At 45.7% G+C, this 14,926-nt stretch overlaps 1 protein-coding gene across 1 annotated transcript in view; it reads left to right on the forward strand.

Moving 5' to 3' along the window:
* Positions 1-14,926, forward strand: part of mvk (mevalonate kinase) — a 38,963-nt gene that overhangs the window by 21,362 nt on the left and 2,675 nt on the right. Inside the window, exons 7-9 of the mRNA XM_038819791.1 lie at positions 8,353-8,398; positions 10,320-10,410; positions 13,441-13,621. Of these exons, the coding sequence (XP_038675719.1) occupies positions 8,353-8,398; positions 10,320-10,410; positions 13,441-13,621 (318 nt within the window). The remainder of the gene's footprint in view (positions 1-8,352; positions 8,399-10,319; positions 10,411-13,440; positions 13,622-14,926) is intronic.

The raw sequence follows: 14,926 nt of genomic DNA on the forward strand, positions 1-14,926 counted from the left end.
CAAGAATTCAGGACCCGATTAGGAGAAAATCTTCATTGAAGAGTAAATATTTCCTACAATACAAACCTGTTATTACTGAAACAAAGAATTCAAACATAAGATACTGTATATCCCTTTAGGGTGATTACATTGAAGGAATTGCTTGCAATTCAATTCCTCCATACCAACAACCACAAAGATATAAAGATTAATTATCCTCCAGTGCTTGTAGATGTTATCTCGTAACTGTGTACATCTGTGTTGTTTCACCTTTTATATTGTCAGGCTCAGCAATTGCTTCAATCAGCAATCACTTCCCTCACTGACTTGCCTCTGGAGAAGGAGTGCAGCTTTCAAATACCATTAGTTATATGAATCTTTCCCATGTGTGCCTTGCCCAGCCTCTGCTTACAAAGACTTCTGCCTATAATTCTGTAAGATAGTTTCAATTCAACGTTGGACTTATTGCTGCATGGTATATTTAATTTAATAGTCTTTATTGTCACAAGTAGGCTTACATTAACACTGCAATGAAGTCACTGTGAAAAGCCTCTAGTTGCCACATTCCGGCGCCTGTTCGGGTACACTGAGGGAGAATTCATAATGTCCAAAGTACCTAACAGCACATCTTTCGGGACTTATGGGAGGAAACTGGAGCATCCAGAGGAAAACTACGCTGACACAGTGAGATAAAAGCAAATTACTGTGGATACTGGAATCTGAAAACAAAGAGAAAATGCTGGAAAATCTCAGCCGGTCTGGCAGCATCTGTAGGAAGAGAAAAGAGTTAACGTTTTGAGTCCGATGACTCTTTGTCAAGACACGGTGACACCAGACAAGACAGCAGACACGGGTGAGAACATGCAGAGTCCGCACAGACAGTGACCCAAGCCAGGAATCTAACTCCTGGGTGAAAACCTGTGAAGCCTTGAGCAAATCGAGGAGGAGACTCCCACCAACAGCCATCAAGAGGAGCAGTGGGGGTGACGCTTGATCTCCAAGCCAGGGCTGAGGAGGGTGGACGGGCAACCAACGAAACAAAGAGGCCAGGCCAGATAGCCAACAACAGCAGTCTGCCAGGAGCACACATCGTCCTCAAGGCCCGGCCACTTGAGCATAGGGTGAGAGGGGCAGCAATTGGGAGAGGTGCGAAGACTAGGCAAGCACTAGCCTCATTGGCTTTGGCAAATTTGAGAGTAGCAGCCAGCGGAAGCAGGGGGTGACTCGACCAGCGTCTATCCAGGATTGAGAGTGAGGGGGCTGGGCAACAACCACATCATCATCTTGTTTTTGAATGTTGAGTTTACTGCCATATTGGAGTCATTTCTCTCTGATCGATGTCGGTGTTTTTGTATGGTACACTTGGCCATCGGCATCACAATGTTCCCAAATATTATTATTAGTTACTCTGGTAGGATTTTGGCAACAAACTCCAGCTCCTCCTCACACCACACCAATTCTTTTCACAATTTCTGAAAACTGCCAATTCTCTCTTGCTTTGTTTAATTCGGCACTGCTTTTGAGCAGCTTAGGGTCTGGACAGTTGGATGCTTTTGCTTAAGGTGGCTTCACTCGACTGAAGATTCGTATTCGTTTAATCAAGACACATCAGTCAATAAGAACAGACAGGCTTCCGGTGGGGCTATGAAGAAGGAGGTCACGCTAAAGCCCTTGGTTTTTGGTCCTTTTTACCTGGTTCCCAGGGGTAATTGGTGAACCGATCTGTCCTATTTGAGAGCATTTTGAGAGGATGTCAAGGTGCAAGAACCAATATTGGGAAGAAAGGTGTGAAAGGCAATTCGGCAAGGGAACGGATTGCTGGGAACCCTCAAAGTCGGTGGAGGATGCGTTGGTCCCAATAAAGGAGGCATTGGGAAAAACCTCGGAGACAGTGTGGGAACATGGTGAGGCGCTGAAGGAGGTCGAGGAGACACTGTTGCAACACATTGACTAGTTGGCCTTACTGGATGCTGAGCTGCGTGCAGGGTGGAGAACAGGAACAAGGGCCTGAGGGCTAAGGTCGAGAACCCAGAGAATAGGTGCAGGTGGCATAATCTCAGGATCGTGGAGTTGCCTGAGAGGGTGGGGTGTCTGAGGCCGACTGAATGTTTCTAGTCTATGTTTATGAAATTGATGGGGGAGGAGGATCTCTTTCCCCCCCCCCCCCCCCCCCCCCCCCCAACCTCCCGGTGGATTGGCCATGCTAAAAATTGCCCCTTAAGTGGAAAACAAATAATTGGGTAAAAATAACAGAAAAACGGGACTTTGCTGGTGGTCGGGATGGGTTTGTTTGGGGACGTTGTTGTAAAATTGTGTTTTCTTTCTTTCTTTTCCCCTTCCCTTTTTAACCAAGTTGTGGTTAATTGAAATTGGTGTGTTCTGTTTGGAATTTATTCTTTTATGTGTTTTCTCTTGGTGGGCGTATTTGGCGTGGAGGTGGGGTCTTGGGGAGTTTCAGGGTTGAAGGAAGGGGTGGTGGAGTTTTAGCTCTTGGGTGTAATGGAATGGTTGGGGGTTTTGATTTCTTTATTTGGTTGTTTATTTGTGTGATGTGCGCACTGGCGGGGATGGCTACCACACCAGTGTGATGTGGGCTCAGGCGGGGATGGCTACCACGCCAGTGTGATGTGGGCTCTGGCAGGGATGGCTACCTCGCCTGTGTGATGTGGGCTCTGGCGGGGATGGCTACCACGCCAGTGTGATGTGGGCTCTGGCGGGGATGGCTACCACGCCAGTGTGATGTGGGCTCTGGCGGGGATGGCTACCTTGCCAGTGTGATGTGGGCTCTGGCGGGGATGGCTACCACGCCAGTGTGATGTGGGCTCTGGCGGGGATGGCTACCACGCCAGTGTGATGTGGGCTCTGGCGGGGATGGCTACCACGCCAGTGTGATGTGGGCTCTGGCGGGGATGGCTACCTTGCCAGTGTGATGTGGGCTCTGGCGGGGATGGCTACCACGCCAGTGTGATGTGGGCTCTGGCGGGGATGGCTACCACGCCAGTGTGATGTGGGCTCTGGCGGGGATGGCTACCACGCCAGTGTGATGTGGGCTCTGGCGGGGATGGCTACCACGCCAGTGTGATGTGGGCTCTGGCAGGGGATGGCTACCACGCCAGTGTGACGTGGGCTCTGGCAGGGATGGCTACCTTGCCAGCAGGCTGAGATTCGCTAGTACAGTGTTTTTCAAACTTTTTTTGTCCGGGATCCAGTTTTACCAACTGGTTTCTTTCGGGGCCCATGCCAGCCGACCTTCGCAACCCACACCACCCAAACTTCACTTACCTTTAATGTGACAGCTGAACTGCTTGGTTCTCACTTGCTTCGTCACTCAATGTTACATTTCTGCGAAGGACTTCAGCTCTTGATTTAAGTTCTCACTGCATCCTTGGAAAAAAATCAAGAGGTTTGTCCTCTGACTCGCTATGCTTAGTCTTCAAATGCCTTTGAAGTTTTGAGGATTTTAATCTTTCATTTGCCAGTACTTCCCTGCACATAACACACATGGGCTTTGCATCCTGCTTTACATTGGCACAATTAACAAAGCCACACCATAAGAAATTATCTTGAAATGCAGGGATCAGTGCTCGGACCTTTGCTGTTTGTAGTATATATAAATGATTTGGAGGAAAATATATCTGGTCTGATTATAAGTTTGCAGACGACACAAAGGTTGGTGGAATTGCGGATAGCGATGAGGACTGTCAGAGGATACAGCAGGATTTAGATCGTTTGGAGACTTGGGCGGAGAGATGGCAGATGGAGTTTAATCCGGACAAATGTGAGGTAATGCATTTTGGAAGGTCTAATGCAGGTTGTGAATATACAGTGAATGGTAGAACCCTCGAGTATTGAAAGTCGGAGAGATCTAGGTGTACAGGTCCACAGGTCACAGAAAGGGGCAACAAAGCTGGAGAAGGTAGTCAAGAAGGCATACGGCATGCTTGCCTTCATTGGCCGGGACATTGAGTATAAGAATTGGCAAGTCATGTTGCAGTTGTATAGAACCTTAGTTAGGTCACACTTGGAGTATGGTGTTCAAATCTGGTCGCCACACTACCAGAAGGATGTGGAGGCTTTAGAGAGGGTGCAGAAGAGATTTACCAGGATGTTGCCTGGTATGGAGAGCATTAGCTATGAAGAGTGGTTGAATAAACTCGGTTTGTTCTCACTGGAACGACGGAGGTTGAGGGGCGACCTGATAGAGGTCTATAAAATTGAGGGGCATAGACAGAGTGGATACTCAGAAGCTTTTCCCCAGGGTAGAGGGGTCAATTACTAGGGGGCATAGGTTTAAGATGCGAGGGGCAAGGTTTAGAGTAGATGTACGAGGCAAGTTTTTTTACATAGAGGGTAGTGGGTGCCTGGAACTCGTTGCCGGAGGAGGTGGTGGAAGCAGGGACGATAGTGACATTTAAGGGGCATCTGGACAAATATATGAATAGGATAGGAATAGAGGGATACGGACCCAGAAAGTGTAGAAGATTTTAGTTTAGATGGGCAGCATGGTCGGCACGGGCTTGGAGGGTCAAAGGGCCTGTTCCTGTGCTGTACTTTTCTTTGTTCTTTGCTTTGTCCCTGATTTCAGCTTCTTAATGGGTTGTTCACCAGAGGCCCTGGAGCTCTCGCCAGCACTGCAGGCAGCTACAAAATGGAGGAATCTCTCTCCCACCCAGAGCACGTGGCCTGCTCCCCGCCACCGCTTCTGGAGAGAAGACTCCATGGATATTTAAAAAGAATCTGCTCCTGGGTCAGTGTGCTGGCGTCAGGAGGAGGCAGTCTGCCTCGTTGGGCTTTGGACCTACCCACTGCTGAGGGGGCAATATGCACGGGACGGCCAGCATTCTGAAAGCCAGTCGCGGCTGGCATTTTTAAAAGCCGGTTTGGCCGTTGGGTGCTTCTTCCCAAGATGAGAAATGCCGCGACCGATGGACCCGCAGCCCTCCCGACCCCCACTCGTCACGACCCTGAGTTTGAAAATGACTGGGCTAGTGAACGGGAAGGGGGTGTGGGGAGGGGCTGCGACTGGCTGGATCTGTTTAGGCCGGTTTCAATGTGATTAGAAGGTGTGAGTGGTGGGGGGGAAAAGGATGGAGGAGAGAGGTGTTGGTTCAAGAGGAAGTGGCTGGCAGATTTCTGGGATAGGGGAGGGACAGTTAGATTGCTGACAGTGACTGGGGGTTGCTCTTTGTCCCATACAGTGGGTGGGGCTGGCTGCCATCTTGGGTGGGCTCTGGTTTCGGGAATATGGGAGATGGAGGGTATAATCCCTCGCGGTGGAAATGGCTGGCCTGAGGGGGTAGGTCTGAGCACCCCCCACAGGGAGGAGTTGGATATGTTGGAGATCTGGAGGGGTTGGAGTGTCCAAAGGTGAAGGAGGGGGATCGGGAACGGTTGGATGTGATATTGGGGGAGGAGGAGATCCTGACAATAATTGGACAAATGCGGATGGGTAAGGCGCCGAGGTGGGATAGGTTCACAGTGCAATTTTATAAAACGTTTGCTGATTGACTGGTGCTGTTATTGGTGGAGATGCTTGGGGATTCTGTAGCGCGGGGTCTCTTCCAGAGACAATGATGCAAGAGTCCATTTAGCTTCAGTTAAAGAAGGATAAAGACCCGGTAGAGTGTGGGTCGTACCGCCCGATTTCCTTATTGAATGTGAATGCTGAGGTTCTAGCTAAGATTCTAGCGCTGAGGTTCTAGCGCTGAGGTTGGGGGAGTGTCTCCCTCAGGTTATTGGGGAGGATCAGATGGGGTGTGTGAAGAGTCTCATGTGAGACGGCTTTTAAACGTGATACTGTCCCCGGCGGGAGGGACGGAGCAGGAGGTTATTGTGGCATTGGATACCGAGAAGGCTTTTGACAGTAGAATGGGGGTATTTTTTGCGGTGTTGGAATAGTTTGGAATAGGGCCTAATTTGTGTTGTGGGTTAGGTTGTTATATAAAACACCTAAGGCTAGTTTCCATACAAATAATGTGAGTTCAGGATACTTCCACCTGCATAGGGGAACAAGGCAGGGGTGCCTCACGACCCCCCCCCCCTCTTGTTTGACACAAAGACAGAAAATACTGGGCAGCACGGTAGCACAAGTGAATAGTCCTGTGGCTTCCCTGTGCCAGGGTCCCAGGTTCGATTCCCTGCTGGGTCACTGTCTGTTCTGTCGCTGGCAAGATTTATGGTAGGATTCTTGTGGAGGACGCAGTGTCGTTGGAGGAAGTTAAGGTTAAGTGAGAAGAGGAGCTGGGGTTGGAATTGGAGGATGGGGTTTGGTGCGTCGCCCTGCAGAGGGCGAATGCAACCAGGGGCTCATTTAGCTCACTGGGCTAAATAGCTGGCTTTTAAAGCAGGCCAGCAGCACGGTTTGATTCCCGTACCAGCCTCCCCGGACAGGCGCCGGAATGTGGCGACTAGGGGCTTTTCACAGTAACTTCATTGAAGCCTACTCGTGACAATAAGCGATTTTCATTTCATTGTCTGCGAGCTTAGGGTTGATATAGTTGAAGGTAGTGCACAGGGTCCATTTAACAAAGTCTACGATGAGCAGGTTGCGGGAGTGGAGTATGAGTGCGAGTGTTGTGAGAGGTGCTCGGCTAATCATGCTCACATATTCTGGTCGTGTCCTAAGCTCTTGGGGTTTTGGGTCTCCTTCTTTAGCACCTTGTTGGCGATTCTACAAATTGAACTGAAGCCCCTTAGGGGCCAGATTAGGGGTGTCGGACCTGCTGGAGCTGCAGACTGGGGTGGGGTCTGATGTCCTGACCTTGCCATGCTGATTACGCAAAGGCGGGTGCTGAAGGGGTGGAGGTCAATTTCTCCACCCAGTGCCTCAGTGTGGCGGGGGGGATCTTATGGAGTTTTTGTATCTCAAGAAAGTTAAGACTTGCGCATTTCAACTAATCAATTAATGATAATCTTATTGTTACAAGTAGGCTTACATTAACATGACGATGAAGTTACTGTGAAAATCTCTAGTCACCACTCTCAGGTGCCTGTTCGGACACAATGAGGGAGAATCCAGAATGTCCAATTCGCCTAACAAGTTAAGTATACCAATGGCAATTTAGCTAACAAGCACGTCTTTTGGGACTTGTGCGAGGAAACCGGAGCACCCGGAGGAAACCCATGCAGACACGGGGTGAAAGTGCAGACTCCGCACAGACAGTGTCCCAAGCAGGAATCGAACCTGGGACCCTGGCGCTGTGAAGCAGCAGTGCTAACTGCTGTGTTACCGAGCCACCCTACAGTGCAAGTTTGTTGTCATAAGTTAAAGAGCACTACAGCAGTCTGTCAAGCAAGGGGTTTGGATTTCGGTGCCATGAATTGCGGGGTCAGAAGGGCATTGGCATCATTGGTGGCGGGTTGCCACATCAGGGGTGGGGTATGATGTGGGGACCCTTGAACGTGTGTCTACCTCTGCATTGATCTCTGATTTGGACCCTGTGGAATCCCACAGTGCGCACATTGCAAGCCATGCCACCAGGTGGCATGCTCACATCAGCAGCTTGGATTTCTCTCTTAGCGTCATAGTCATACAGCACAGGTCCAACTAACAGGTCCTGTGCTAGTGAAAAACAACAACCTAACTATTCTAATCCCATGTCTCAGCATTTGGCCCATAGCCTTTTATGCCTTGGGATCGCAAGTGCACATCGAAATGTTTCTCAAATGTTATGAAGGTCCCTGATTCCACCACCCTTTCAGGCAGCGAGTTCCAAACTCCCATCCCCCCCCTGGGTAAAAATGTTTTTCCTCTCATCCCTTCTCAACCTCCTTGTATATTATACACTCGTTTATTTGCAGATATGAAACTCGAGCCTTGCTAGCATTATCTAATGGGAGTGGACAAAGAAAATATTAAGAATGTGTGTTGACTAACCTTGTGGTCTGTTAAGAAAATAAGATGATGATGTGTCTGTACTCCTCTGAAACTCGACGGTCACGGGCAGCAGGAGGGTGGTGAGAGAGGGTACTTTCAGCACCTGGGCAAGGCTTGTGAACTTGAACTGCAGGTGGGACATCCATGCTTCATGAATCAAGGAGATCTTCCAGTCGGGGTTGCCAGGCAATGATCAAACAAAGATATTATTTTTCTTTTGTATCCGAAGGTTACCAAATAATAGCCCGTCTCTATTGCCAACGTGGATGAAATTGAGTACAAATTGGGGATTAAATTTTGTACTTGCCTTGTCTGCAAAGCTCAGCTATTGGCTGATCGATTGAAACTCTGTGGTTTAATGAAATTCTGTTGTAAGTGGACATTTTACCCCAGATATTTGAGTAGCTCAGAGAAGAACCCAAGATCTCGTTATTTTAATGTCAATCAAATGTTTCCAATCTTAAATGATCTTTTCTTCCTCTTTTCTTCTGCTTTAGGGGGAATGTTGAGGTATCACGCAGGTAAAATTGTCCCTTTGGCCAGGTACCTATTTTCACTCATTGACTAACTCTGGTAACGTTAGAACCACTTTCTAAACTGTGGTACAACTTTTAATAACTCTGTAGTACTCTTCATAAATTAATGATCCAGTTGTTAATGTTGTTGAATTAAATATTGACGAGCAATTAAATAGTTCAATACAATGAAGGCTGTTGATTTGAAAATTTATCAAATTCCAATCCCTGATAAACTTCGTTTTAAAAATGAAGGACATTGAAACTGGAGACTTTCCCAGTTTTCGCATGAATTATTTTTGTCTGATTCTCCAAATATTTAATCCCATTTACTCCATATGCTGTAAAAAAAAAAAAAGTGTCATAGGTCATGTCCTTTTACTTTGAAAAATGCAACATTCTGATTTGTGTTTTTACTAAGTTTTCATATTTAAGATCATCTCTTATGCCCCCTCCCCCTATGGCCTCTCTCCACACAGCATGCAGTTTTACAGCTAAGGGTGCAAGGTGACATGTTCCCACGGCTTGGTGCTGTTGAGCCAACCATGAGATCTGCAATGGCAGGACCAGAGTGACTATTTAAATTCCTCCTCTAAGGTTGCAGCTTTTTCTTTTGCAAAAATATACTTTATTTGTAAATTACCTGAAAGAACATCACAAACATTTCAAAGTGGCCATCAAAGTGCAATAACATTCAGGTTTTCTACGCGCATGATGTTGCACTCTGGGGTGCTTCGAACCAGATAAAGAAGCAGCTGTAAAGACATATTCTAAAATCCACGACTGAATACTTGTGAAATATTATGAAAATGGCTTATTGTCACGAGTAGGCTTCAATGAAGTTACTGTGAAAAGCCCCAAGTGTCCACATTCCGGCGCCTGTTTGGGGGAGGCTGGTACGGGAATTGAACCGTGCTGCTAGCCTACCTCGGTCTGCTTTAAAAGCCAGCTATTTAGCCCAATGTGCTAAACCAGCTGTGCAGTCAATCCAAGCACCATTGCTTCCTGCATAGATAAAGTTCCATTGGAATGCAGGAACCATATTGTAGAGGATGAGGAACAGGATGAAGGGATGCAGAATCCAAATTCAGCTTGGTCCCTGCTTTGGGCATTATTTTTAATCTTAAAAAAATTGAATTGAACAGTAATTTTGGTCTGCTTGTTCATCCTCCTTGACCAGTGGCTGGTCTGTTAGCATGTTCCTCTTCGAGGAAGAATGCTGGTTCATTTGGGGGAAATGGACATTGTGGCATGGAGATGTTTGTATTTGTTCTTGTTATTTAGTATTTGCTCCAGGATTCTAAAGAGGTAACCTGTTTGCTAAATGCAGACATATGCTACCATAGAAGAGTGGTTTTTGACTTTTTTGTTGAAATGGGAGAATTCCTTCATATAGTGACAGATCCAAAATATAACAATATAATTTCAGAAAAACAATCTTCTAAATTAACAAATACAGCAAAATATAATAACTGTACAGAAATATTGATACCGATTATCTTTCTTCATCTCCTCCTCTTGTCCTCTAGAAGATCCTTTTTTTTAAGAAACTGGAATAAATAGAAGGCAGGGTAGTTTTGTATTTAACCTAAAAATGTAATTTCCTGTCTTTCTATTAAAAGAGATATGGATTTAAAAACTGTGTTCTGACAATTTAAAAAGAGTCACAGCATACAAATGTAAACCTGCCAGAGTGCCACGAGTTGATGTCATTGGAAGCCAAAACAAAAGTCTGCACTGTTTCTAGTAAGCAACAGCTCAATAAATTTCAGCTCAGAGTGTTACAGATGCAGCTCGATCTGTGCTATTGGCTTCTAAAAGGGAATGTCTCATGTTGAGCAAAGTGTTTCCTTTGTTAAGCGATGTAGAAAGGATAAAGTGAGTACAATGAGTGTAATGTATTCTAATATTTTTATTTGTTTACTAAATTTTTCTTCTCTTTGTTTGAGTGTCCCCACCCTCCGGATACTTCTTACTAACACAAAGGTGTCAAGAAGTACGAAAGTGTTAGTCGCAGGAGTCAAAGATAAACTTAATAAAGTGAGTTTTTTTTAAAATAAAAATGATCCCTGTCAGCAGAACTGAATGGCTTGAGGAATTTCTTTACCACTTGCCTGGTATTATTATTCTGTTCCAATCTTCATTGTGTCCTTGACATTTCATCTAGATTTCTCAAGTGACATAAATTTTGGCAGTCTCAACCCCATTCACATTGAGCATGGTGTCACCTTACAAAACTGCTGCATACTCTGGCACCAGGTTATTGGTCCCCCTCAGACAAGTCACAAAATGGCAGGTGTAGGAAGTAGAAACATGTCAAGAGCACAGTGAAGGACATTTGTGAAGGAGGGCAGAACGGTAGCATTGTGGATAGCACAATTGCTTCACAGCTCCCGGGTCCCAGGTTCGATTCCGGCTTGGGTCACTGTCTGTGCGGAGTCTGCACGTTCTCCCCGTGTGTGCGTGGGTTTCCTCGGGTGCTCCTGTTTCCTCCCACAGTCCAAAGATGTGCAGGATAGGTGGCTTGGCCATGATAAATTGCTCTTTGTGTCCAAAATTGCGCTTATTGTTGGGTAGGGTTACTGGGTTATGGGGATAGGGTGGAGGTGTTGACCTTGGGTAGGGTGCTCTTTCCAAGAGCAGGTGCAGACTCGATGGGCCGAATGGCCTCCTTCTGCACTGTAAATTCTATGAAAATTCTATGAAGTTGAGGGTGAAGCATGCTCTTGGTACAGAATAACGGAAACTTTACCCTGTGCTATATAAGGGAGGTGGTGGCATAATAATTTTGTCACTGGCCGGGTAATCCAGGGACCCAGTATAACACTCTGGGGACCCAGGTTTGGCAGATGGCAAAATTCAATAATCATCTGACATTAAAAGTCTTGAGGATGATCAGGAAACCATTGACAATAGTCATAAAAACCCATCAGGTTCACTAATCTCCTTTTAGGGAAGGAATTCCATCATCCTTACCTGGTCTGGTCTACATGTGATTCCAGAGACACAGCAATGTGGCTGACTCTTAAATGCAAACCTTGCAAGCTGCTGAATTCTGGGACAATTAGGGATGGGCAACAAATGCCCACACCATGTAATTTTTTTTTTTAACTGATCTTGGAATGCTTGACCCAACTGCTTAGAATGGAATATGTTCTATTCTTTAGTGCCATGTAGAAAGATGAGCCAGGCATACCTATGAATAAGGAACCAACATGTTAAGCATCAAAAATAACTGGCTACACACGCAGCAAAGTAGATCAGAGCTCTGCTCGATCCCTAGTCAACAATGAGGGTAGACAATCAAGAAACTAACAGGAGGTGGAGGCATAATGAACATCCTCATCCTCAACTATGACCGTGAGCAACCAGTGACTGTAGGGAACAAGGCTAAAGTGCTGACCAGCCTCTTCACTACCCTTACCAACATTGAATCCTGCATAATCAACACCCTGAAAGGCACCATTGCCCAGAAATGTAACTGGATTAACTGTTGGTTTCTGTTGGGTAAAAACATTGAGGAGTGTGGAACAAAAGTAGGTTAATGAAGTAAGAGGTACAAATGGAGCAGGGTATAATTGAATGGTGGATCAGGCTTGAGATGAATGACTTATTCCTGTTTCTATATGAACAATATAGCAACAACAGCACAATCTGGGCATTCGGTTGGTTGCTCACCTCACCCCTTAGAGCATCTCCACCATTAACAACAGTCAACTCAGCATGCAGCTTCAATGTCATTGGAAAACTGACACCATCCAAGATGAAACAGTCCACTTACTTGTGCATACAGCTACTATTGTCCAGCCTGTCCTTCATCAGAGCGCTGTGTGTGCAATATAACTTTTAGCATCTGCAGGATGCACTACAGAAAACTACCAAGCTTAATTTAACAGTAATTCCCTGCCCCGTGGTCTCTGTCAGTGATCAGGACAAGAGCAACAAGATTCTGGGAGTGCTAACGTCTCCAAATTCCCCTCCAATAGCAGACCACCCCAATTTGGACGTGTCACTTCTCTTTCAGGGTGGCTGGGTGAAAATCTTGGAATTGTGGAAGCACCATGAATACAAACGCTTCATACGGTCACGGTGAAGAGCTACCGTCTTGTCAAAGCAACAAGGAATGTCATTGGAGATAAACATAGGATTGGGGGGTAACATACCGGCATGAATTGGGATTTGGTTACTGGACAGAAAACAAAGAGCACGACTAAATGGGTCAATCTCTGACCCTGACTCTGACCAGTGGGATACTGGAAGGATCAGTGCTTGGACCCCAACTATTCATAATTTATATCAATAATTTGGATGCGGGGACCTAATGTAATATTTCCAAGTTTGCAGATGACACAAAACTAGGTGGGAATGTGAGTTGTGTGGAAGATGCAAAGAAGCTTCATGTGGGTTTAGATAAGCTGAGTGAGTGGGCAAGAATATAGGACATAGAATATAATGTGGAAAATTGTGAAGTTATCCACTTTGGAAAATGATGAGAGTCGAAGTGTTGATGACTTGGGTGTTCTTGTTAGTGAGTCACCGAAAGCTAGCATGTAGGTGCAGCAAGCAGTTAGGAATGCAAATGGCACGTTGGCCTTTATTGCAAGAGGAATTGAGTATGGGAGTAAACTGCAGTGAATAGCTGCAGTTGTACAGAGCCTTGGTGAGATGGTACATGGAGTATTGTGTATAGGTTTGGTTTCTTTCCCTCAGGGAGGATATACTGGCCATTGGGTATGCAACAAAGGTTCACGGTGACGGGGGGGGGGGGGGGGGGGGGGGGGGGTGCTGCTGCTCCTGTTTCCTATGTTCTTATATAACTTGCTCCTCCAAGCACAACATTTCAAGAGATTTATTTTTTATAAACAATAATGTACCTCGCCTTGATGAGCACAAAACACATTTTTGAAGTCGGAAAAAAAACTTGGTGACTGCCCTGAAGAAAATGTATCCCGTGCATTAAAAATTTATGGGTCATCTGTGGTGTGCTTGCCTATTCTTCCAGTCAGTTGTCATGTTTGAATAAAAAGAGAGTTGTGAATAAAATTAATTAATTTTCTTTTCCTCCTCTAGCTGCCAAACATAATAAAACCTGTCTTGGATTCAATAGATGCTATTTCATGTGAATGTGAGCGTGTCCTGGCTGCAATAGCATCTGGCATTGCTATAGACGAACACTACAGAATCCTGGAGGTAACATTTGCACACCGTTCCGTTACACTTTACTGCATTTGTGCAGAGTCTGGTCAAATTATAATTTGAACATTGCAGCTGAATACTCTTCTGTTGTAGACATACCATATTCATAGAAATACCATATGTTGTATGTTTGATCATTTTGAATCTGCTTGAGTCAAAAAGATCGCAAATCATGTTGGGTGTGGCTTTGAGTTTTGATACCAGATATTATGGCAGACCCTGTGCTGAGAATGATCATCTCAAAAGCGTACACCAGCGTGGGAACTGAGAAAACCACTTGGCTGATAAAAGTCAATTTGTGTAATGATTTATTGGATAAAGTCCACCCATTGGCTCAGAGCTCCTGGTCATAATGTTTTTGGAAGGGACAAAACTGGTCTGTTTGTAAGTTCTAAATTGGGGCAAGGTGAATTTTGATGGAATTAGATAAGAGCTTGCAAGGGTTGATTGGAGTCGCTTGTTTGATGGCAAAGGGGCCAATGGTTTTAAAAGTGAAATAGCTAGAGTTCAGGGTCTATGTGTTCCTATTGGGGTGACGGGCAAGGCTGGCAGGAGTAGGGAACGCTGGATGACAAAACATATTGAGGTTTTGGCCAGGAAAAAGAAGGAGGCATGGCTCAGGTACAAGCAGCTGGAATCGAGGGATTCCCTGGAAGTGTAGAGGGGATACAGGAGAAAACTCAAGAAGGAAATTAGGAGGGCAAAAAGGTAGTTTCTTACGAGAGGATTAAGGTGAAGTCAATGGAATTCTTTAAATTAAAGGAAAAAGAATAACTAGAGAGAGAATAGGCTCCCCCAAGGTCCAAAGTGGACACATAAGCATGGAACCGCAGAAGATGGGCGAGGTTCTCAATGAATATTTCTCCTGTGTTTACCGTGGAGAAAGACGTGAAGACTTGGGAACCTGGGAAGGTTAGTGCCGATATATTTGGGACAGTTCCCATTACAGTAGAGGAGGTGATGGACGTATTAAAATGTATGAAGGTGGATAAATCTTGGCCCTGACCAGGTATATCCAAGAACACTGAGAGGCCAGAGAAGAAATTGCGGGAGCCCTGGCTAAGATATTTGCCTAAAATATCATCGTTAGCCACGGGTGAGGTACCAGAAGACTGGAGGGTAGCAAATGTGTCCTTATTTGATAAGGGCTGCAAAGAAAAACCAGTAAGCTTAATGTCTGTGGTGGGTAAGTTACTGGAGAGGATTCTGAGGGATAAGGTATACAGGCGTTTGGAAAGACCGGGTTTGATTAGGAATAGTCAGCACGACTTTGTGCATGGGTGATCATGCCTTACAAATTTGTTAGAGTTCTTTGATGAAGTGACCAAGAAGGTTGATTAGGGCAGGGCGGTAGATGTAG

The sequence above is a fragment of the Scyliorhinus canicula genome, chromosome 1 (genome assembly GCF_902713615.1).
Source record: "Scyliorhinus canicula chromosome 1, sScyCan1.1, whole genome shotgun sequence".
In the NCBI taxonomy this organism is placed as follows: domain Eukaryota; kingdom Metazoa; phylum Chordata; class Chondrichthyes; order Carcharhiniformes; family Scyliorhinidae; genus Scyliorhinus; species Scyliorhinus canicula.